General features: G+C 30.4%; 2 protein-coding genes and 1 long non-coding RNA gene across 3 annotated transcripts in view; 2 read left to right on the top strand and 1 right to left on the bottom strand.

Moving 5' to 3' along the window:
- LOC111697494 (calpain clp-1) overlaps positions 1 to 5,752 on the top strand; it is a 28,985-nt gene extending 23,233 nt beyond the window's left edge. The window contains exons 15-19 of the mRNA XM_023467522.1: positions 599 to 685; positions 1,855 to 1,950; positions 3,192 to 3,281; positions 3,772 to 3,908; positions 5,539 to 5,752. Coding sequence (XP_023323290.1) covers positions 599 to 685; positions 1,855 to 1,950; positions 3,192 to 3,281; positions 3,772 to 3,908; positions 5,539 to 5,659 — 531 coding nt within the window. The 3' untranslated portion in view covers positions 5,660 to 5,752. The remainder of the gene's footprint in view (positions 1 to 598; positions 686 to 1,854; positions 1,951 to 3,191; positions 3,282 to 3,771; positions 3,909 to 5,538) is intronic.
- A 49-nt stretch (positions 5,753 to 5,801) lies between these two features.
- LOC111697503 (uncharacterized) lies at positions 5,802 to 7,453 on the top strand. Its single transcript, XR_002764297.1, has 2 exons — positions 5,802 to 6,899; positions 7,271 to 7,453. It is a non-coding gene; the product is annotated as an uncharacterized LOC111697503 (long non-coding RNA).
- Positions 7,454 to 12,632: 5,179 nt separating this feature from the next.
- The window catches only part of LOC111697441 (innexin inx2), a 17,439-nt gene continuing 5,071 nt past the window's right edge, over positions 12,633 to 25,000 (bottom strand). Inside the window, exons 3-13 of the mRNA XM_023467467.1 lie at positions 24,684 to 24,781; positions 24,289 to 24,404; positions 22,560 to 22,650; positions 18,886 to 18,961; positions 17,819 to 17,934; positions 16,254 to 16,305; positions 15,540 to 15,596; positions 15,303 to 15,367; positions 14,780 to 14,844; positions 14,148 to 14,268; positions 12,633 to 12,741 (exon numbers count right to left, since the gene is read on the bottom strand). Of these exons, the coding sequence (XP_023323235.1) occupies positions 12,633 to 12,741; positions 14,148 to 14,268; positions 14,780 to 14,844; positions 15,303 to 15,367; positions 15,540 to 15,596; positions 16,254 to 16,305; positions 17,819 to 17,934; positions 18,886 to 18,961; positions 22,560 to 22,650; positions 24,289 to 24,404; positions 24,684 to 24,781 (966 nt within the window). The remainder of the gene's footprint in view (positions 12,742 to 14,147; positions 14,269 to 14,779; positions 14,845 to 15,302; positions 15,368 to 15,539; positions 15,597 to 16,253; positions 16,306 to 17,818; positions 17,935 to 18,885; positions 18,962 to 22,559; positions 22,651 to 24,288; positions 24,405 to 24,683; positions 24,782 to 25,000) is intronic.

The following is a 25,000-nucleotide window of genomic DNA, read 5'->3' as shown; positions in this document are numbered from 1 at the left end:
TATATATATATATATATATATATATATATATACAAATCAGGAAGTAAGTATGTACCCTGGGTCATGATTCATTATATTTATCAGGAACTCAGTATATGTACTCTGGGTCCTGATTTTTTATATATATCAAAAAGTGAGTGTATGTAGCTTTTTTTAGCCACAAAAAAAATTAGCCCAATTGGTCCTGCCGTTTTACCGGCTATAAGCAACATATATATATACGAATGTCTTGTTTTATTTTCTAGATATATCAGGAAGTAAGTAAATGTACCCTGGGTCCTGATTTATTATATATATCAGGAAGCGAGCATATATAACCTGGGTCCTGATTTATAATATATATATCAGGAAGTGAGTGTATATACCCTGGGTCCTGATTTATTATATACTAGCTAAACAAACTGTGAAGATAAAATATTCTAATTTTTTATCCTATGTCACCCCCAGGCTACCAATGAGTGTCCACAATAAATTTAGCCCATTCAGTCCAGCCGTTTGGCCGGCCAGAGGGAACATATATGTCGTTGTCTTGTTTTATTATTTAAATATCAGGAAGTAAGTATATGTACCCTGGGTCCTGATTTATTATATATATCAGGAAGTGAGTATATGTACCCTGGGTCCTGATTTTGATCATGATGGTCAGGTGGATTCTGCTAAATATGTCAAGATCATTTTCGGAGAGGTAATTATACCGTTAATTAGTAAATATTCTAGAATTAATATCGTTTTATGGACCAATAAATGATAAATGAATAAATGAATATTGAATTTATCTAGTGGATATATGAATATTGAATATATCTAGTGGATATATGAATGCACAAATATATCTAGTGGATGACAGGAATAAATGAATATTGAATATATCTAGTGGATATATAAATACATAAATATATCTAGTGGATGAAAGGAATGAATAAATATATCTAGTGGATATATAAATACATAAATATGTCTAGTGGATGACAGGAATGAATGAATATATCTAGTGGATGACTGGAATGAATGAATATTTCTAGTTGATGACATTAATGAATGAATATATTTAGTGGATGACAGGAATTAATGAATATATCTAGTGGATGACAGGAATGAATGAATATATATCTAGTGGATGACAGAAATAAATTAATATATCTAGTAGATGACAGGAATAAATTAATATATCTAGTAGATGACAGGAATAAATTAATATATCTAGTGGATGACAGGAATAAATTAATATATCTAGTAGATGACAGGAATGAATGAATATATCTAGTAGATGAAAGGAATGTAAGAATTAATATAAATATATCTAATGAATGAATAAATAAGTATAAATATATCTAGTGGATGACAGGGATGAATGAATGAATATTTCTAATGAATTAATAAATAAGTATAAATATATCTAGTGGATGACAGGGATGAATGAATGAATATATCTCATGAATGGATGAATAAATATAAATATATCTAGTGAATGACAGGGATGAATGAATGAATATATCTAATGAATGAATGAATAAATATAAATATATCTAGTGAATGACAGGGATGAATGGATGAATTTATCTAATGAATGAATAAATAAAAATAAATATATCTAGTGGATGACAGGGATGAATAAATGAATTTATCTAATGAAAGGATGAATAAGTATAAATATATCTTGTGAATGACAGGGATGAATGGATGAATTTATCTAATGAATGAATGAATAAATATAAATATATCTAGTGAATGACAGGGATGAATGATGAATATATCTAATGAATGAATGAATAAATATAATTATATCTAGTGAATGTCAGGGATGAATGGATGAATTTATCTAATGAATGAATAATTAAATATAAATATATCTAGTGGATGACAGGGATGACAGCTGGTGGGTGTAGGAATGACTTGAACCGGTTTGCAACAAATCCTCAATTTCTTCTAAACATCAATCAAGCTGAACAGGTGGAAACTTTAAACTAAGTTTTGAAATTAAGTCTCATCAAAAATTTTATATTTACAAGTAGATCTACTGTCTACACTAAGATTTTATATTTACAAGTAGATCTACTGTCTACACAAAGATTTTATATTTAAGTAGATCTACTGTCTACACAAAGATTTTATATTTACAAGTAGATCTACTGTCTACACAAAGATTTTATATTTACAAGTAGATCTACTGTCTACACAAAGATTTTATTTTTAAGCAGATCTACTGTCTACACAAAGATTTTATATTTAAGTAGATCTACTGTCACACAAAGATTTTTATATTTAAGTAGATCTACTGTCTACACAAAGATTTTATATTTACAAGTAGATCTACAGTCTACACAAAGATTTTATATTTAAGTAGATCTACTGTCTACACAAAGATTTTATATTTAAGTAGATCTACTGTCTACACAAAGACGTAGAAAGTAGTTCACGTCAAAGTCAAGTAGATTGTACGTAAGGTTTAAATCTTTTATGTTTTCAATGATAAATCCTCTTCTTGAGAAGCAATTGAGAAAAACTAAAATATTCTTGGATAGAACTGGCTAAAATTGCTTTTCTTATACTTCTGAGTAGAGATGGGCATAATTTTTTTTGAACGAATGAAATATTTTTGAACGAACAAATTTTTCCGTGAAACGAAATGGATCGTTCAGAGAAAAAAAAATTATCGTTTCGGAAAAGAAACGAAAAAAGAACGAACAAAACCGAACACAAAAACGAACGACTGAAAATCGTTAGAACAAAGCTGAATTTTTTTTTGTTTTTTACTGAACGAACGAATTTTCCAACAGAATTTGAAAAAAAGATTGTGTTTTACTAAACGAACAAATTTTTTGGAACAAACTTTTGATAAACGACTGTATTTTACTTGTACTTGTGCTTATATGTACATTGGTTTAAATATTAAAAACTAATTTACATGTACAATGAACATTTCTAAGTATCCTTAAAATGTACAGAGAATAGGGGAGGGGAGGAGATGAAGAAGGAGGAGGGGGAGGGAGATGATATAAGATATTATTACACTAACAATTCCAAAACCTACTGCTTCTCTTACACCATCTGTATTATCTCTAACCCGAAGAACAACAAGAAATTTAAACTTCTCTCCAATCCGACAAGTTTCTGTTCTTATATTGAATTTTTTTTAGACGAGCAAGGGTGCTGAAAATTCAATAAATGATCTAAAATCTTGAATATTGCAGGATGAGGATGAAAGTGGTGCAGCTGACCCAAAATGTCAAGTTATCATATGTTTAGCTCAGGAGCATAGAAGGAGTCAAAGAGATAAAAAGGTATTTTTCTTGTAAAAAATAATCTGCGAATCCTGTGTATTCCAAAATATGGTCTACAGGTTTTGCACCTTAAACTAACCGGAGATGTTTAAAATTAAGATAATTTGTCTAAAAAATGCTAAAAATATCCATTGATTGTAAAGGTCAAAATATGCAGACCAAAATATAGAAAACCCAGGATCAGGGAGACTGGATGCTTATTGTTTTAGTCAGGGACGCCTTACAAAAATTTTCCCATTGGGGAACAATTGGTCCACGTTACAAACCATTAAATGTTTTAATGATCTTTTCTTGTCTTTTTTTACACCATAACATAGGGTGGGTAGGGTTCTATTTACGAACCGTAGTCTTTAAAAATTATCGAAAAATTTCTTTAAAAAAAGGAAATCATGTGAAATTTCAACCTGTAAATTAAAGTAGATCAAAAACATTATTTTGTCTTCTGGAACACCCTATATTAAATAATTGTTAAGAAAACTTTATTGTTCAGGTAAAAATGTTACAAATAGGGTTCTGCCTGTACCGAGCAGGAGAAGGAGAAAACCGGTTAAATCCTCATCATTTCCTTTATAATTACGATTGTGGAACGTCAGGACCATATATCAACTACAGAGAGGTTTTTGGAAGGTAACTTACTTTAAATAAGCCAAATTTAAAGGATTTGGAAGTTTTGGAAGTTAACTCCCTTTAACCAAACCAATTCAAAAGGTATGGAAGTTAACTCCCTTTGACCAAACCAATCTTAAATGGTTTGGAAGTTAACTCCCCTTAACCAAACCAATCTAAAGGGTTTGGAAGTTAACTCCACTTAACTAAACCAATCTTAAAGGATTTGGAAGTTTACTTCCTTTAACTAAACCAATTTAAAGGTTTTGGAAGGTAATTCCCTTTAACTAAACCAATGTAAAGGTTTTGGAAGGTAATTCCCTTTAACTAAACCAGTTTAATGGGTTTGGAAGTTAACTTCCTTTAAATAAACCAATCTAACGGATTTGGAAGTTAACTTCCTTTAACTAAACCAATCTAAAGGGATCGGAAGGTAATTCCCTTTAACTAAACCAATCTAAAGGTTTTTTAACTGAACCAATCTAAAGGTTATTGAAGGTAATTCCCTTTAACTAAACCAATCTAAAGGTTTTTGAAGGTAATTCCCTTTAACTAACCCAATCTAAAGGTTTTGGAAGGTAATTCCCTTTAACTAAACCAGTCTAAAGGGTTTGGAAGTTAACCCCCTGTAAATAAACCAATCTAAAGGGTTTGGAAGGTAATTCCCTTTAACTAAACCAATCTAACGGATTTGGAAGTAAACTCCCTTTAACTAAACCAATGTAAAGGTTTTGGAAGTTAATTCCCTTTAACTAAACCAATCTAAAGAGTTTGGAATTTAACTCCCTTTAACTAAACCAATCTAAAGGGATTGGAAGTTAATTTACTGTAACTAAACCAGTCTAAAGGGTTTGGAAGTTAATTCCCTTTAACTAAACCAATCTAAAGGGATTGGAAGTTAATTCTCTTTAATTAAACCAATATAAAGGGTTTGGAAGGTAATTCTCTTTAACTAAACCAGTCTAAAGGTTTTGGAAGTTAACTCCCTTTAAATAAACCAGTCTAAAGGGTTTGGAAGTTAACTCCCTTTAACCAAACCAATCTAAAAGAAGTGTTAAGATAATTTGAAAGGGACTGTACTGCAATTTAACCTTCCATTTATAGAGTGGCATGTCCGATTCACAGCAGAGCCAATTTATTCTCTGTCTAAGAACCCATGATGAAGATGTGGTCTGATAAAGTGTTGAAATCTATCAATTTCAAAGTATGCATATGTAAATCACTTTTATACAGAGAAACCACATGTGTCGAAAAATGTCAATTTTCAGATAGACAAATAAACATATCTCATTAATCCTTGATTATACAAAGGTGTGAATTGGATATGCAATCCCTATATATTCAGGGTCAATTAAAAGTACGTTTACAGTTCCAGTAAGCACAGTCCTATGAGAAGGGGTGACATACAACTTTTTCTGGAAATGGTTTAACCTCATTGTGTCGTTCTTGTCTATGCTCTAAATTAATCTTGGGATTCATTTCTAGAAAGGAAGAAGGAAGAAAAAACATCGTAAATTCCTTCTTTTAAATACAAAAAAAAAATCAATTAAAAAATATAAAATATCCTAGCTCTTCGTAGGTAAAGATAGATACATAAAATAATAATGATATTAGAAAAGCGAAAAATCTCCACAAAAAATAATAATTTCAGATTTGAGTTATCTGTCGGGAGCTACATCATAATCCCAGCAACCTTTGAGTACGGAGTCTCAAGCAACTTTATGATTAGAATCTATGCTGAGAAACCAATAGATCTTAAGGAACTCAAGTGAGCCAAGTAATTAAACTCTAAGGACCTCTAGTCATTAGATGTCAAGGACCTCTAGTCATTAGATGTCAAGGACCTCTAGTCATTAGATGTCAAGGACCTCAAGTCACTAATTGCTAAGGACGTCTAGTCATTGATACCAAGGACCTCTAGTCATTAGATGTCAAGGACCTCTAGTCATTAGATGTCAAGGACCTCTAGTCATTAGATGGCAAGGACCTCTAGTCATTATATGTCAAGGACCTCTAGTCATTAGATGTCAAGGACCTATAGTCATTAGATGTCAAGGACCTCTAGTCATTAGATGGCAAGGACCTATAGTCATTAGATGTCAAGGACCTATAGTCATTAGATGTCAAGGACCTATAGTCATTAGATGTCAAGGACCTATAGTCATTAGATGTCAAGGACCTCTAGTCATTAGGTGTCAAGGACCTCTAATCATTAGATGTCAAGGACCTCTAGTCATTAAATGTCAAGGACCTCAAGTCACTAATTGCTAAGGACGTCTAGTCATTGATACCAAGGACCTGAAGTCATTAGATACCGAGGACCTCAAGTCATTAGAATACAAGAACGTCAAGTCAATTAAAGCCAATGATGTTGAGGATATTGGACATCTACCACCTCTTGTTCTTCTGAAAGGCTTAAAAAGATCAACGGATAAACTGAACACCATCTGAGTATAAACTATTCATAAGTTTTAAACTTGTTTAAAATGTTAAATTCAAGTTGAAGACAGTATTCAAAAATTCATTCATTCTCTCATTTATTCATCCTGTCCTGTGTTTTCGAAATAATTTTTTTTAAAGTCTGACTTTTGACAAAATGTTTGCCAAATATTAAACTAATTAATTGTGATCCTCGTATATTAGAGTTGTGTTTAAGTGTATAAGCTAAAGTGGAGTGCTTCATATTCTTAAACGTTTTTATAATTCTAAATGTTTTGATCATATTTGAACATGTTTACATTCTTCAGGGAAAAATATTTATCTAAAAAATTTTTACTTTATCTGTGTGAAAAATCATTTTTAAGAAAGCAAAGTTATGGTTCAGAATTTTTTTTAACTCAAATCAAATCTGAACTAGATGTAGTTTTCAATATGGAAGACCTGATACGTAAATTTACGGTCGGTTTGACATATTCAAAATTCAATCCACAACCAATTATGATACTGAAAGAGACTGTAAGCGTAATGTTAGGTGACTCTTCAGGCAACCATGGCAATGCCCGATTCACAACGGTACCCTTAAAAGCTTTGTCTGGTCAACTATGAAATAGATGTCTATGTTTATGACTTGGAAAACTGTTGTGGTTTCTCTTTAAAAAGTGACTCGCGCATTGCTTTTGCAGATAAGTAAAGTAAAGTAAAGTAAAAAATTACTTATTTATGAATAATAACAAAAACATACAAAATAAAGTGTTTCAGGAGAAAATATTTAAAAACCTCTAAAAGTAGAGGAAGTGGGAATAAACAAAGGAATCATCAGAATTAAAAAATTTTTAATTGAAAGTGTTTGATTAGTTTAACTTTTATGCCTAGAATACGTCAATATCTTATTTCTTATCTCATTATTGATAAGATAACGGTTTCACGGATATCCTTGTGAATAGGGTTTTGGCATCTTTCCACCTACAATCCCTTTAAAAAAGCTTTTTAAGAAATAACAATATTTCTACAAAACTAAATATTATTGCTGACGTCTTTATCCTAAAAATATCAATATTATCTTAGATCTAATATGAAAATAAAATGTTTACATGCATATTTTATACGAAATATATTGTTGGCTTGTACATTTTTTCTCGGTGCAAATCAATTTTAAGATTTTTAAGAGTTTTTGAAATCTTGATTGCTTTAACATGTTTTGTTCGAAGCATAAAAATCTGAACAACAAGGATCACTCACCTCTGCCCCTTTAGTAAAAAAAAAATTCAACCTATATGAAACATAAAGTCTGACCGCGTCAACCTTGTTGCACCGACTAGTCATGTCCATAAAGCTAGGTACAGTACAAACTGGGAACGGAAAGGTTGACCCGGCTCGGAAATTCAAATGTACTCCGACTGTGTCAGACTCGTCCGACGACTGAAATTGAACCACCATGCATGCAGGGAGAAAAGCAACCGAGCACTCCTGTATGCCGAGTCCATTAGCGCCTGATCCGGGTTCAGACATGTGTTTGGTATTTATTCTGAAACAATAGAAATAGTATGGCTGTAACATCTATCTTTCTATCTGTCTCATTATCCGACTGAGCGGGTTAAGAACAGATTTATAATACAAAAGTTTTGTCCTCAGATTATTGGAGTTCTGAGTTAAACCCAAGGTTGTTTATCTACCGACGGCTTAACCAAGGTTGTTTATTAAGGTTGCGTATTCTCGATGCACTCCAATGTACGGAAATGGTTGTCTTCCAAGTAATGAACAGCGAAATCCGTAAATGACGTCATTGATTAGAGAGGCGAGTGTATGGTTTAGTGGCTGCAGCCTTCGCAGAGTCCAATGTCCATTAATACTGAGGAGACGACATTTTCCGTAAATTGGAGCGCGTCGAGTGCAAGCATGCAACCTTTAGAAACAACCTTGGTTAAACCATCACGCGCTAAAATTAAACTTCAGTTTTAATTTTAGGGTTAAATTTATTTATTAATAACATAAACATTTACAACAGATCACAGGGGTTAGATTTAAAAAAAATAATTTTAAGAAATAGACATTGCAATATTTTGCGTTGCTACAAAAAATGTTTATCAGAGAAAAGATTACAAGAAAACTGTCAATATTTAATCAAAATATCAAAAAATATAATATATATATTTGCAAAAATGAGAAAGAAAGAAAGCATTCTAGTTCGTCTCAATTTGGTCTCAATTGTATTTGAGAAAATTAATTTCATTTCAGTTTCAGAACTTTTCGTTAACTTCACAATTAATTTAATATAAAAGAAAGGGTGTGTTTTTATCTCACAATTATTGTGGTTTTTGAAGGAAAAAATGTCATTTAGAAAATATTTTTGTTAAAACAAAGGTTCTCATATTTTAAAAGGTGTGAGATTCAGGGAGGGGCGTAGCCCCCCCCCCTGAATCCTTTATTTTTGTTCCTATTTTCAGAATAGCTTCTCAATAGCATGCTTAAGGGAAATATCTGTCTTAATAAACTAGAATGTGTGAAAAGTTAAAAATCTAGTTTTTTAGTCTTTACTCATTAATTTTGACTATTTTTGAGTCTTTTAAGTCAAAAACAAATTTCGCCTGCGCCGCGATTTTTTGTTCCTAATTATGAATTTTTTGTTCCTAAAAAATCTTGCCCCCCCCCCTCACTTAAATCATGTATTCGCCCCTGGTGAGGCGACCAAGATTTTTTTGTGAAATATCTCCAAATTTTTTTTACCTTTTTTAAACCATATCCAATATAGGGCCCTTTATAAAAAAAATACAATTTATGATGATAAAGATTGCATTGATGATGATCGTATAAAGGGTCATTATTTAGAAGGAAGACAAACGACTTTACAGGATTTTCAATTTCAATTATAATAAAAACATTTAATAAAAACTTTAAGCATTTGCAGTCTGCAGAGTTTAAGGAAAACAGTAAAAAAAATACTTTTTTAAACAGAAAATAATTCATTTGTTTAAGAGTAATCTTTTGTTTTATTTTGTCATGAGTTTTCTGATTTTTTTATTTGTTTAAATGTCCAATATACCATTTAAATTCCCCCTTTTTATATTTCCCTTAACTGCAAAATTATTGTTAAAGGGAGTGTTCTCGAAAAATTAAAGGGGGTATAGGCTTAATGCGATAAAAAAAGCGCTTTTGATTGCTACTAATCTTACTTCTATCTGTTGCGTCTATAAGGAGAAAATTGTTAAAGGCGTCTTATACCGAATAACATGGCGTCCATACAAATTGAGAAAATTGCAACATACGACTTAGACCGTAAAAAAATCAATTTAATTTCAAACAAATCATTCAGATAATACAACCTATGGTCATCGATTATCTTTCGCCACATTTGTATATATTTGATATTTCATACTAGTTTTGATTTTATTTTTTAAAATAATATTTAGCTTCCAACTTGTTTTCGAACATTCCCGGAAAATATGAAAATGTCGTCTTCATTACCAAAAATCCTCGAAACAGGAATAAATGTTTTTATAAGTAACTCTCATATCATAACAATTAAAAAAAATTATGAAATATTAACTATATATAAATGTGGCGAAAGCGCTTTTTTATCGCATTAAGCCTATACCCCATTTCATTTTTCGCGAACACTCCCTTTAACAAGAAAAAATTTCCACGGTTTAGGAGTAGGTTTAGGAGTAATCCGTTATTTTATTTTTCGTGTAATTTTCCTGTATTTTTTGTAATTGTTTATTTAACCATTAAATCCCCCCCTTCCTTATTCCCCTCCAAGGGAAAACTATTTATGAAAAGAAAAAACCCAAAAAATAAAATATTTTGTTAAAAATCAAGTCATCAAAGTTGAAAAAAAAATTTATTTTATTTGAGAAAATGTTATTTATGCTAACATTATTTTAAGTTAGTTTTTATTTTAGCTTTTAATTTAGTTTACAATCTAAAACTTTTTATAAATTAAGTTACACTAAAATGGATTTTAGAGTGGTTTTGAAGCAAAAGTATAAAATTGATATTTTGTGAAATTTAAGGTAGAGAGAAAATTGTGAGAAACATACATTTTATACTATACCATACTTGCATTTTTATGTATTTTTGAAATATCTAAACATATATTTTTTTAAAAATTGTGTTTCATGCTGAGTTCAGATTTGAAAAGATTTAAAAAAAGAATGAATCGGAGCATAATAAAGTTTTTTGAACCGTGTAAGCCATACTATTTTAAATTTGAACGAAATGTACAAAAGATCGTTGAAAATTATTTCAGAATTGTTTGATATCGATTTTTTGTAACTGTTAAGTAATTTTAGAATCATGCGTATCTACGAATTTTGGAATTAAGAAGTCTTCAAATCAAAATAGAAATATTTTCACACTAAAATTTTTCCAAAATCGTGATACCGGAATCCCCCATAATATAAAATGATAATATTATTCATGTCTATTCATAAACGCGAATTGGTTTAAACTAAATGCTTAATTCTAATTGCTTGTTCAAATTCAAATTTAAAAGACAAGCAATGAAATCTGTTTTTATGCAGCGTAATAACTACAGCTTTAAAAATTACAATATATGGTACATGGTACATGGTAAGGTTTTTCACAACCACAAATGAAACGAAACGTTTGAAAATCGTTTTTATAAAATATGAAACGAAACTTTAACTGGAGAAGGGAACTCTCGTTTTGGCGATATCGAGATCAAGATTATTGATCTTTTGTTAATCTACAGATTAAATTAATCTTTGTTTGATTTCCTGCATGGTATTCGTACCCACTACCCAGTCAGTGGTTGAAAGGAGATTTGATCAGTGGTTGAATAACTAAAATAAAGAAATAAAGCATTGATCCTTAAATCAAAATTGCCCAAATTAGATATCGAGATCAATCTGGATTGTGAGTATCCAACACTAGAGTTCCCAGCTCCTTGTATACTGATGTATAGTCCGATATATGAAATCATGGTTATATGTTGATTGAAGGAGTATTGGGCAAAATCCTGATTGTGCATATTTTTGTTCACTTCATCAATACACGAGACATTGTTCATAGAACTTGTCATTTTCTGGGAGACTTATCATATCTTCCAGATTTAGAAGAACGCTGCTTTACCCATCGCCTTGCCCATCTTGCCTCCACCCCGCCCCTTCATTCCTTTACCTTTACTCCTGCTCCGGGGGCGAGGTTTACGTAATGGGGGCCGACTGAAATAATAAGAACCTAAAGGGATTATCAACGTAACTTAAAGTGACCTTCCATTTACAGAGAAGCATGTCAAATTCACATTTGTTCCCTCTACTTGAATCTTTTTCTCCTCCAATGGCCCTGCAGCATGTATCCGCATTTCACTTTTTAGAAATCCCACAGTCGAAATAATAAACTTTCATCTCATGCATCTTTGATCAGATAAAAGTTTAAAGGGTTCCTGTTGTGAATTAAACATGTAACTTTATAATTGGAGGTTCAATTAAGATACCGTCTATACAGTCCTTTTAGTTTAGTCTTAGAAAGTTTTTTAAACCTATTAATCAGAATTCATGAATTTCAATTTTTTTATCTTTCTAGTTTGTTTTTCTTTCAATTGCTAAACACCATAAACAAAAGATAAGAAAAACAAGACAATTCTTCTGAAAACATTCTGTATAACAAATCCAATTTGGATTTCTATGTTTACAGTGTTTACAAGGTTTACAAGAGATATCAGAGGCGCAACTAGGACTTTTGCTAGGGGGGGGGGCAAAATATTATTTTGTAAGGGTCAGGGGGGGTTCGAGAATTTTTCAAAAACAAAAGTTTTTTTTAAGGGTTTGAAGTCAAAAAAAGGAAATTTTAAGTTGTTGCATGCAGATTTGGCTGTGTTCAATTCAAATCGATTTTTTGGTCTTGTGTTTTTACAAAATTTATACTTCCAACAGCTGTAAAATGAATGATATTAGTCAATTCATTGAATATGTGTGCGAATTGCAAAAGAATATTTTTTAAGTACCTGGTTTAATTACAGATTAAATTGCAAGAAATAATCATAAAAATACATAGGTAAATAATAAATTCAATCATCTACATTGACAAAGGACAGATAATGTTACCTTTTCTCTTGAAGTTATTGAATTAATGATTGGTAACCATCATTCATAATCTAAATTCATTTTCGATTTTATAGAACTTTTGTCAAAGAAGATAAATCTTGTTAGTTATCAAATATAATAATCAGTTAGACAGGAATTGAGTCTCTGCCACAAACTCTGATTTTTTAATCTCCATTTCTTTGCATCTAAATGTCGTAGAACTTAGATATTCCAAAGTTTAAATTCTGTCGGATCAAATTGTCTAAGTTTGAAATATCAAAGATNCTAGAAGTGCCTTGGTTTCGAGTATACCCCCTCCCCTCCCCCCCTCAACCCCCTCAACACTCATATCTTCATCATAACCAGGGGGTCTGCAACAAAATAAATATTTAAAATTAAATTTAAATTCTGAAAGTTGATTAAATGTTGCAGGCCCCCTAGTTTTTAATCATTACATAAAGTTGGTCAAATAAACGTAATATCTATCTATTTAAATAATTGCATGGATTAAATTTATTATGGGACTTCTATTTGCAAGCTTTTTCACCTATTTTTTGCTACTTTTCTCATCTTAAAAGTGCATATTTATCAATAACCTGAAGTCAGTTCAACTTTATGTATGTAAAACCTACGGGGATTGAAACAAATAAAAAACTATTTTTTTCATAATATTTATTTATAGAGAGCACAACAGATCTACATTTGTTAAAAATACATATTTATATTCAACTCCATATATTGAAGAATACGAATCTGTTATTTATCAATTTTAAAAAATATTAGTTTATTGTAACAACTGAGTTTTTGCCACAAACTAAAATTATCTGATCACTTCATTTTTGCAATTATTTTGCCAAAAACTCAATTTCTTTAAAGAAATTTTACTAAAAAATCAATAATTTTTTTTCAGGTCTTTGTTTACATTTAGTTTAGGCTAAATTTCTTTTTACTCTATGGGAAAGTTCACGAAAACACATAAGTATTAATAATATATCGATACTAATAATAATTTAATCCGATGAAAACCTTTTACTTTGCGACTAAAAAATATTAAATGTTTAAATTACTTAAAATATATCCGATATTTTACAGTTTTTTAAGTTAAACATGAACGCTGAATATACAGTTCGGTCTTTTTTCCCAACTAGTTGTGACTTTCGAATATTGATCACAATTTGAAACATTTAACATGTTTTTTTTCGCTATTTCTCTTTTAGACTTTTTGGTAGGTATACGCATCCCACCCTGGCCAGTTCAAGGTTAAAGTGATAATTAGGCTCAAACTAATATAATATATCAAAAACATGATAAGTTATGAACTTTATGTATTTTGTAAATCCCTTTTAATTTTTGTGAACAGTTCCTTTTGTGTATACAATAACTAAATTAAACAGATCAAGATTATTATTAAAGGATATATAACTTTTTGTATTAAACATAAAAAAGTTAAAATGTAAATATATATTGTTTTCTAGAAAAGTTATAAAAAGTGAAATTAAACTAAACTTTAAATTGAATTTTGAAAGGTGGAAAACTTTAAATTTATAAAAGCGAAAACGGAGAGAAGACAGCATATATTATTATTATTATTCAAGCAAGCTCACAGTTAGTAAAGAATAGAGATTAAGCGTTTTTTTAACTAAATTTTCTCATATTATATTCATATCAAAATTCGATCAGACTTTTTATAATTGGTAAATTTTAAATTTTGATTTTTAACCCTACCAATTTGCATTTTTCGTTGTTTTCACAATTCAAAACTATTTTCAAATCTTACGAAAGATGATTGCTGTCGTCTTCCGTTCCATCGTGTGATATTACGGACATCAGCGCGTCCTCGTCTACGGAGAGTTTGTCACGCGGCAAAGTCCCACGTGGCAGGGTTCCTTTCCCATTACCTGCAAAAAAAAAAAAAAAAAAATTGAAACTACCCACAATTCAAAGTGATTCATGGCGGTACCTGTAAACAGGTAAAAAACGTAGTGCATGCCTTTCATCTTAATTGATTTTATCTTATTTTTGACGTAAATTCAAAATCATGAGAGTTTTCAGTTGTACAACGGAAAAGCACAAAAGTTATATGGATTTGGTATTTATTTCTGCATAAATTTGCATTGAACTTATACATAATATTGGCTTTTGTCAGGAAACTAAACAGCGGATAGTGTGTCTAAACGCTCTTATATCAACATGAAATTATGATTTTTTTTAAAAATTGTTTGACTTCAACGAAATATTTTGAATGTTGCAATTTAAAAGTTGAAAACAATTGTAAATGATTATCAAATAAAGGAAAAAAAATTTCGTTTCAATTTTGTTTAAGATAACTTTTCTAAATTTTGAATGATAAAAGTTAGAACCAAGGAAGCAATGTTGTTCTAACTCTTGCTTAAAAAGAAAAAATCTTACTGAAAGCAGATTTTGATCGTTTAGGTCTGCATTTTAATTCCACAGCCAGGTCCTTGATAAACTGCCTGTACATAAACACAATAAAATAGAAATGTATACAATATAAAAATATGAAATTCAAGATATCTGTAATGTGCATGACATGGTATAAAATGTAAAGAAAAATATCGCAAAATAATAGAGGGTACCAAAGCCTATTTGGCCTCAAAAACAGACAAAAGCACATTAATTCTACAGTAATGGGGGTTGATTCGTTTGACGCGTGCGGACTCGTTTGGCGCGTGCTCACCCGAATTGGCGCGTTCTGACCCGTTTTTCCGTCTTAAGTCAGAATTCACTATACATAGGACTGGGCGTTGTTCCTGGGGAACGATCGTTCTTTCCCGATGTTTTTTCAAAAAATGAGGAACACGGCCAGTTCTAACTATATATATGAATGATTTGTGTAGCTGCCTAAAAGTCTGTAGGTTACTTCAAATAGCAGAATAGCGGAGTTTTTAAATATTATTTTTATTGTGATTTCCTGAAGAAATATGGATTACAGTTTTTACAGAGCTGATGCAGAACAAACCAATCTCCAATCTGACCCTGGAAATCAAACAAACTTTAAAATCTATTTAAAGGGATTGTAGACGTATATNATAGCATAATTATGTGAAGTACACCTGCAGTATGGAAACAGTACAACAAAATGGCCGTTTTACACTTTTTTTTAGTAAATTCCCCTCTAATATATATTCTATTCTCTATGGATAGGTACCTTAGCAAGAACATATTCTAAGCATTTTCTAACATCATCATCATATTTGTGTCGAATCTAAAGTATTTAAACTTATTATAAACTTTTTAATTTTGAAATAATAGAAAGATACTTAATTTCTCAGTAGATACATTTAAAAAAAATTGAAAATCAAGTTTCCATCTTAGTTCCAAAAAAAAAATGTTCTAAGTTGTTTTCTTTTGAATTTAAAAATCTAGGAAACTAGTTCTTTTAAGATTTGAATGAAAACCGAATTGACAAAATAAACTTTAAAAAAAAATAATTTTAAAGAAAATTTAAGTTGGGATTAAAGAAACAGATTTGATTAAAACATATTTTTCTAGGTTTTAAAGATAAGCTAAAAATGTGAGAAAAGTTTAAAAGTTTGTATACTTCGAGGAGAATGAAATTCTATTTTAAGATTTAAATATTCTATTGTTAATTCTCTAGCTCAGTTCCCTCGTCATACAATCCTGGAATCTTTTAATTAATAGTTTATTTTTAAACACGAATATGAACTCAATGTAAAAGGTTTCGACTTCATTTTATATTTTAAAGTTTTTAAAGAGTGAAACATGCTAAATATCCAAGCTGTAACTTGGGAATAAGATTTAGTTATCTCATTGGTCAAATGAATTTTATTCAATAATATGAGATAAACTTATCGTTTATTCAATAGTTATGAGGTGTGAGATTTAAGAAAAATAGAATTACCGTTTTGTAAATCAGAGAGAACCTAACTCCATCGAACAACAAGGTCATCAGCCTGGTAACCATCAATCAATCAATCAATTATGTTTTTAAGGCTCTATTTATAATCTCAAGTTGCTAGATTGATAAATTGATAGATTTATAGATTGATAGATTAATAGATTGATAGATTAATAGATTGATTGATAGAATGATAGATTGATAGATTGATAGATTAATAGATTGATAGATTAAAAGATTGATAGATTAATAGATTGATAAATTGATAGATTGATAGATTAATAAATTGAAAAATTAATTAATTGATAGATTGATTGATTGATTCATTAATAGATGATTAATAGATTGATAGATTGATAGATTGATAGATTAATAGATTGATAGAATAATGGATTGATAGATTAATAGATTGATAGATTAATTGATTGATANAGAACTGACGAGGGTCAACCCAGACCGAAATGTATTTTCAATAAATGTGGAACTAACATCTACTTTTTTACTCTACAGAGGTTTGGTCCATCACCATCAACGAATTTTAAATGATAAAATGATGCATTGGTAAGATAACGATTGAGAGATTTATTGACTGATAGATTAATCTATATTGAAAAAAAAGGTGATTGATCGCGAGGCAAGAAGAGTGTAACAATAACACGAATAGTGTACCAATTCTGTGTTTAACCTTCTCACCGACAGTTCTTAAAATGTCTACGCAGTCTTTATTTATATTATTGAACGTGTTCATAATAAAAGAAAACAATAACAAAGTCCCTCCTTCCTACATCCCATCCCCTTCTTCAATCCTACCACCTTCTTTAATTCCCCTACTTCCCCCGTTTGTGTGCCTTCCTATATCCATCCTTCTGTTTATTTTTCTCCTTTCTTTCTGCTTACACCGCCCCTTCTTCGTTTATCCTTCCCTTTCCGTCTACTCTGTCACCCTACTCCTTCTTTTCTCCTACCCCTACCTATCCTCATACCTCTTCCTTTCCCCGTCATTCTAATTTTCCCTTTTCCAATTTCCTTTCCCTTCCTATCTATAAAACAAGCCCGGCCCCCCTCCTTCAGTAAGAAAATGATAAAAGAAAGTAAAAGAAAAAACCCCCCTCCTACAATAGAAAGTTCATAAAAGAAAGATAGAAATAAAATAAAGTAAAAGAAAAAAACCCCCTCCTACAAAAGAAAGTTCATAAAAGAAAGATAGAAATAAAATAAAGTAAAAGAAAAAACCAGGCCCGGTCCCATAGCCACGGTAGAAAGTTAAAAGAAAAGAAATAAAAAAATAAGAAAGTAAAAGAATAAAAATTACGAAAGTACGAAAATAAGGAAACCAAAAAATGTAAATACTAAATGCAATTAACACCCCCGCACTTTCATTTCATTATATTTAACTTGTTGCCCCTCTACCAATGTTATTATTATTTCTAATTATTAAGGAAGACTCGCGTTGATTTTGGTACACTTATCCTGATTTCCAATCTCCAATCATTGGTACACTCTTCCTGCCCCGATTGGTCGATTGATAGATTATATTGAAAAAATTTGATTAATTGATTGATAAGTTCCTGAAAAGGATAAAGCAGACTGATACAGGTCCCAAGAAAGCATACCAGAACCAAAGTGCAAGATAGATCTTCTCGTTGATAATATTCTGGGTTAGGACGCACAAACCATTGTGATTCTATAACAAATATATTCTGTGATAGGACGCAACTGTTGAGATTCTNTATATATTCTGGGTTGTGACGTACGAACTGTTGTTATTTTATAATATATATTCTGGGTTAGGACGTACAAACTGTTGTGATTTTATAATATATATTCTGGGTTAGGACGTAGGAACTGTTGTGATTCTATAATATATATATTCTGGGTTAGGACGTACAAACCGTTATGATTCTATAACATATATTCTGCGTTAGGATGTACAAACTGGTGTGATTCTATAATATATATTCTGGGTTAGGACGTAGGAACTGTTGTGATTCTCTTATATATATTCTGGGTTGTGACGTACGAACTGTTGTTATTTTATAATATATATTCTGGGTTAGGACATACAAACTGCTGTAATTCTAAAATATATATTCTGGGTTAGGACGTACAAACTGTTGTGATTCTAAAATATATATTCTGGGTTAGGACGTACAAACTGTTCTGATTCTATAACGAATATATTCTAGGACGCACAAACTGTTGTGGTTTTATCACAAATACATTTTGTGTAAGCACACAAAAACTGTTTTGATTCCGTAAAAAACATCAATTTTTTAATATAATATCTATTAATATATGCATTTTAATATGTTATAATTCCAAGAGTGTTGGATTAGGTGAAACTTATTGGCTTCAATATTTAGAATATATATATATTGGCTCTGGTATCGAAACTTTAAGTGACTGTAAGTATAGTTTCTAGTGACCATCCAAGCAAATATGGCAATGCCCGATGTAACGGTACCCTTGAACACTTTGTCTGGTCAAGTGTGAATTAGATATCCATGTTTTTTGTTCCTTTAAACCGTTTATTTTCTTTTGTGGTTTCTCTGAGACAGTGGCATTTCGCTTACAGTCCCTTTAACACTTAAATTAGTTATCGGCTCCCAAATCTGGAAATTAGCTTGAATATTACCTGCTCAGCTCCTGCAGCTCCAACATTAGGAATAGTGCAGGACACCTCGGTGGGAAACACTGCACACATTGGATCCCTTCAACAGATATTCATGAAGTCTATGCAGTTAACTATTTATTTTGATATTTAATAATTTGTTGTAAATATATTTATCCAAATGCAAATCAAATTTTTACAATAAATAAATCGATATGTTTTCATGATAAATGCACAGAATAGAATATATAACTATAGTTCAAGTCTGCACATTGTATGTAGAACTAAGGTTACAGACGGTATCACTTTGTGACCTCCTAGCTCCTCTAGTTTTTATTTTACGCACAAGTTTGAGGAACGTAAAAAAATGAGTTCTTGTAACAAACTCAAATTTTATATCTTTGGAACCTGATGTTGTAGACTTTTAATATTTCAAACTAAGATAATTTGATGCAACAGAGTTTATAGCTTGAAATATTAAAGGTCTACGACATTGGGTTGCAGAGATATAGGAATTAGAAAATCAGAGTTTGTGGCAAAGACTCAATTCCTATATCCGTTAACATATAAAAAATTCAACATTTTTGTTCTTCCCAATATCTCTTAAATATAAGGAGTGTTGATCAAAAACATATAATATTTAGTTTGACCTGTACAATAGTTCTACACACAATGTGTATAAAATAAACAAAAATTAACAAAAGCTGAATAAAAACAATCTCTGAACAAAATACAAAAAGTTTTCATCAAAAAGTAATTAGTGAAAAATTGGATCAACAATATTAGACTTAAGCTTAATAAAGGAGTAAGGGATTAAAGGATTGTAATAAATAAGAAAAGAGTTTTTAATTAGAATGAAAAAGTATAAATGAAATGAAAACATGTATATCTAGATATATTAAAAAAGAGTAAGCATATATATATATATATAAGATACGATACAAAAAATGTTTGTATAGAATTGTTGATATTTCTTCTTTTTATATTTATATTTATAAATCAATATACAGGAAGAAAAAATAAAAAAAATAGTTTACAGGATTAAGATTGTAAATTGAAGAATGATGAATGAAGAATGAAGGATTAAGAATGAAGAATGAAGAATAATGAATGAAGAAAGAAGAATGATGAAGAATGAAGAATGAAGAATGAAGAATGAAGAACGGAGAGCGGAGAACGGAGAACGGAGAATGAAGAACGGAGAGCGGAGAACGGAGAATGAAGAATGAAGAATGAAGAATGAAGAATGAAGATTGAAGAATGAGGAATGAAGAATGAAGAATGATGAATGAAAGAATGAAGAATGAAGAATGAAGAATGAAATAAAGAATAGAATGAAGAATGAAGAATGGAATGAAGAAAGAGACCATAAATAATTACATATTTTCTTTTTTGTTTAGTTTCCAGATGTCTAGTCTAGTATGGTCTAGTCTGTCTAATGCAGGAATAGGACAGGGCACGGATGGTAGTTTTTAAAAAAAATTGTTAGTTTCAAAAGTCGTTAAAAAACGAAAATAATCGAGACTAGTTAAAAAAAACGCACGCATGGTTTTTAGAAATAATGACAAAATGTGTCACTTTTAATGGTTTATATTGTTTGAGGAACACTAAAAAAATAATGTTTTTAAATGTCGACTCTCGCCATGTCTACAATTTATAGCCCAAAACCGTTCATTAGATTGAGGTATAACGAATATTTTATCTACCGTTAATGCCGTTAAAAACTTGATGCGTCTGACCGGTAACGAACGAATTAAAAAAGAGAAAACGTGCCCAGCCCTAGTTCTGGCAAGAAAAGCTGCCAAAATTTAACCAAACATGCTGCACCCAATTTTACTAGCTTACAATATGTAGTCACACATAGCTTGGTTCGTTTTTAACAAGCAAATTAAATGTATTTGGACTTTTAAGGAAATACTATCGGAGACCCCCTTTCATTGGAGACCTCCAAAGTCATCTCGTCTGAGACCCCCAAATTTTCATTGGAGACCCCAAGCATTTCTTCGGAGACCCCAGATTGCCGTTGGAGCCCCCTAATTTTTTTAGAGACTTAAAGCTTATCATTGCAGACCAAAGTTTTTCATTGGAGACCCCCTAATTTCATTAGAGACCCCAAGCATTTCATCGTAGACCCAATATTTTCAAAGAAGACCCCTCAAACTTTCATTGGAGAAACCTTGCTCTTCGATAAAATTTAGGGTTTTCCAATTAAAATTACAATCTGGGGTCTCTGAAAAAATCTTGGGTCTCTAAGGAAAATCTAGGGGTTTCCAAAAAAATAATTCTGGTGTCTCCAATGAAAAGCTTGAGGTCTCCTAAGAAAATCTGGGGGTCTCCAATGATGATGAATTCTTCCCAGGTCCACTTTTGACTGAGAGGTTTTACAAAAATCTAAGAAGTTATACAAATTTCAAGATTGTTTATATTCTAAACATTTGATTTTCTTACATCAAATGTTGACCCTTAGATAAATTATAAAGATCATTTATATTTTGTATTCCCTTATATTTTCTCTTAGAATAAAAATGCTACAAACTTTAAGAAAATCAAACTTTTACAGAACACAGTTTTGAGATGTTGAAAGTTTACAGTATTTGTTTTTATTTAAGTCCAACAACCTCAAAAATTTAACCGAAAACGAATCCAGCTAGAGTGCTTTTCTGTGTAAATATGAAAATTGAGGTAGAAATATTTTAAATGTTGAAAGCAAAATTCATTTTCATTCTTATAATCTTTACCTACCAACTCATTTTCATTCTTATAATCTATACCTACCCACTCATTTTCATTCTTATAATCTATATATACCTACCCACTCATTTTCATTCTTATAATCTATACCTACCAACTCATTTTCATTCTTATAATCTTTACCTACTATCTCATTTTCATTATTATAATCTATACCTACCAACTCATTTTCATTCTTATAATCTTATCTTCCCCACCCATCATTTATAAAAGAGAGAGAAGAAAAAACTTTAATTGGCTGACCGAGGTTGAAAGAAAAGTTCTCTCATGAAACTCTTCTCCAAATTTTAGCAAGATTTTAACTATTTATTTGATAAAAGTGTGTTTAGGTTTAGGTTTTTAACGTGGTTTTATTTATAAAATAGGTTTAGTTTTTATGTGGTTTTATTATTCAAAAATTGGTTTAGGTTTTTAACGTCGTTTTATTGTTCTAAAATAGGTTTAGGTTTTTAACGTGATTTTATTGTTCTAAAAAAGTTTTAGGGTTCTAACGTGGTTTTATTGTTTAAAATAGGTTTAGGTTTTTCACGTAGTTTTATTTTTCTAAAAAAGTTTTAGGTTTCTAACGTGTTTTTATTGTTCTAAAAAGGTTTAGGTTCTTAACGTCGTTTTATTGTTCTAAAAAAGGTTTAGGTTCTTAACGTCGTTTTATTGTTCTAAAAAGGTTTAGGTTTTTAACGTGATTTTATTGTTCTAAAAAATCTTTAGGTTTCTAACGTGGTTTTATTGTTCTAAAATAGGTTTAGGTTTTTAACGTGATTTTATTGTTCTAAAAAATGTTTAGGTTTTTAACGTCGTTTTATTGTTCTAAAATAAGTTTAGGTTTTTAACGTGGTTTTATTGTTCTACAAAAAGTTTTAGGTTTTTAACGTGGTTTTATTGTTTAAAAATAGGTTTAGGTTTTGAACGTGGTTTCATTGTTCTACAAACAGGTTTAGGTTTTTAACCTGGTTTTATTGTTCTTTTTAAACTTATTTCCCAAGAACATATCTGTCAGATAGAACTGTACAGAGAAAAATATGAAGTTCATACATTCGCCTAAATACATTTGTAAAATGTACAATATGGAAATTGCACATGAAAAATATTTAATACTGTTTTAATTAAACTAAAGTAATTAAATTGAATCTTTTTAGAATTACAGAAGAAATCTTTGATAGAAATTTCTCAATATATATATTTTTTAAAACAGTTCTAAATAGCTATGCAAGTGATAGATTCAACGATAGACTAGCTGATAGAATGAGGGTGGCAGATCTTCAGGACTGGACTTGAGTATAAGATTTAAATTTTAATAAAAATAAAACTAAAAGGTATAAAATTTTAAAAATCATTTGTTGTTGATGTGAATACAAAACTTCATACAATATTTTATTCATATTTTTTAACATTTTGTTGAAACTATTATTTAGATAACGATCCTCTTTTATAAAGTTCATGGAAACCGTTTTGCAGAGGGTCGAAATTTATCATAATTTATAGCTTATCAAGTTATCATTTTTCATATTAATTTTAAACCTGTAAATGCGGTATGTGTGTAAAGCTATTTTTAGAAAGGATAAAAACTTGCATTAAGAAAAAGATAATTGCTATGATGAAAAAAAATCAGTTTCAAGAAAATCATATAAATGCCATAGCAGGGTTAATTTTAAAGATTTTGACCTAATAAAGACAGTAAATCATTTTTCAAATTCTGAACTCATAAATTTTACCCCAGAGTTCAGACCCCGTGGGAACTATTGAAAACCACTCGTACAAAAAACTGTTAAGATAAGATTTTAATAGAATTGTTTGTTATAGTATACGTGAAAAATATGTTCACTTTTAGAGAGCAAACTAATATACTTTTGCAGTAGATAAATAAAAATATGTGCATGAAGTTAGGAAACCTCAAATACTAAATAAAAATTCAAAATTTGGTCAATATTAGAGAAGATTAAATTTCAGACTTTTACCAAAGGAATTGAGTCTTTGCCACAAACTCTGAGTTTAAAATCCCTATATCTTTGGAGCCCAGTGTCGCAAATCTTTGATATTTCAAACATTATTTGATCTCACAGAATTCATAGTTTGAAATATCTAAAGTCTACGACATTGGAATCCAAAGATATAGTGTTTTAAAAAGCAGAGTTTGTGGCAAAGACTGAATTCCTTTGTTTTCATATCTTGTAAAGTTCAATTATTAACTTTCTAAGTTAGTCAAGAGAATTTCAAAATTTTAATTTTGTTCGCGGAGATTTCTTTAAATTCAATTCATTTTTGGAAAAGTTGTTTGAAAAATCTATATTTGATAGCTATATACTTTTGCATAATAAAATAATTTAGCTACCACTGAACAGTCTATGTATACTGTTAAAGAGAAAGACAAAGATGCATGAGATTGATAATTTGATAATAAATTTAACAAAAAAATGGCTGTTATCAATATTTCACCAATAATTACTCAGTAGATACATAGAAATTGCAAATAACACGTTGTTAAAAATGATTGAAAATTGAAGGTTTTTTAATCAAATTAAACCTTCGGTATAAAAGTTTACCCCCTCTATTTAGAAGTTTTTAAACCATGAACTACGGCTATTCCCGTGGTTTCATCAATTTTATCAAGGAATTCCTGAGTTATGATTGGACTTAAAAACAAACAGGGATTGCTACTTTGCATGTATAGATACTTACATAATATGAAGTATGCGAAGTACCATGAGTTGTGATGATAAATTGATTTAAAATATTTGACAAACTTCTCCACAACAGCTTCCATTACTACACCATCATCATACTTGGCATCCTCACTGATACAACATCAATCAACATCTTTTCAAATTAAGGCATTTTATTTCACAAAAATGAATCCGGGAAGAAATCATCTAAATCATCTAAATCAAGGAGAATTGAATATAAGGAGGGGGAGATAGGGTTTCCGCACACTTTGCTGTGACGTTTTTGGACTACTGAAGAACTAGTTTTTGCGTAACAACAATAATAAAGATTGTAAACAATATCACAAATGATAGATAAACAGACATATAATTTCTCCCATATAATTAGTATAAGCTACATGATGTTGTTTCCTAATTATGACCGGGGTTTTCCCGTCAGTGCCGAAGGATGCAATGAGGCCACCTTCCAGGGAGTGCCAAACTTTATAGGGAAGATAAAAGAATGCCGCCTGAAAAATATAACTTTTTAATAAAAAAATCCAAAAAGCACAAGCTCTAAATTTTTTAATCATGATATCTTTGCGACATGAATTGGTTTAAACCGTTCAAACTCTTATGATTTATTCATAGTTTGTGTACTGCACACACATACACACAAAATGTAAATTAACAATTAAAATGAGATTGTAAAATGTGCAGTTTTGTATATAACCGATTATCATCATAAA

The sequence above is a fragment of the Eurytemora carolleeae genome, unplaced genomic scaffold (assembly GCF_000591075.1).
Source record: "Eurytemora carolleeae unplaced genomic scaffold, Eaff_2.0 scaffold104, whole genome shotgun sequence".
In the NCBI taxonomy this organism is placed as follows: Eukaryota; Metazoa; Arthropoda; class Copepoda; order Calanoida; family Temoridae; genus Eurytemora; species Eurytemora carolleeae.
The sequence above is the reverse complement of the archived record's forward strand: the minus strand, read 5'-3'. Positions and strand labels throughout refer to the sequence as shown.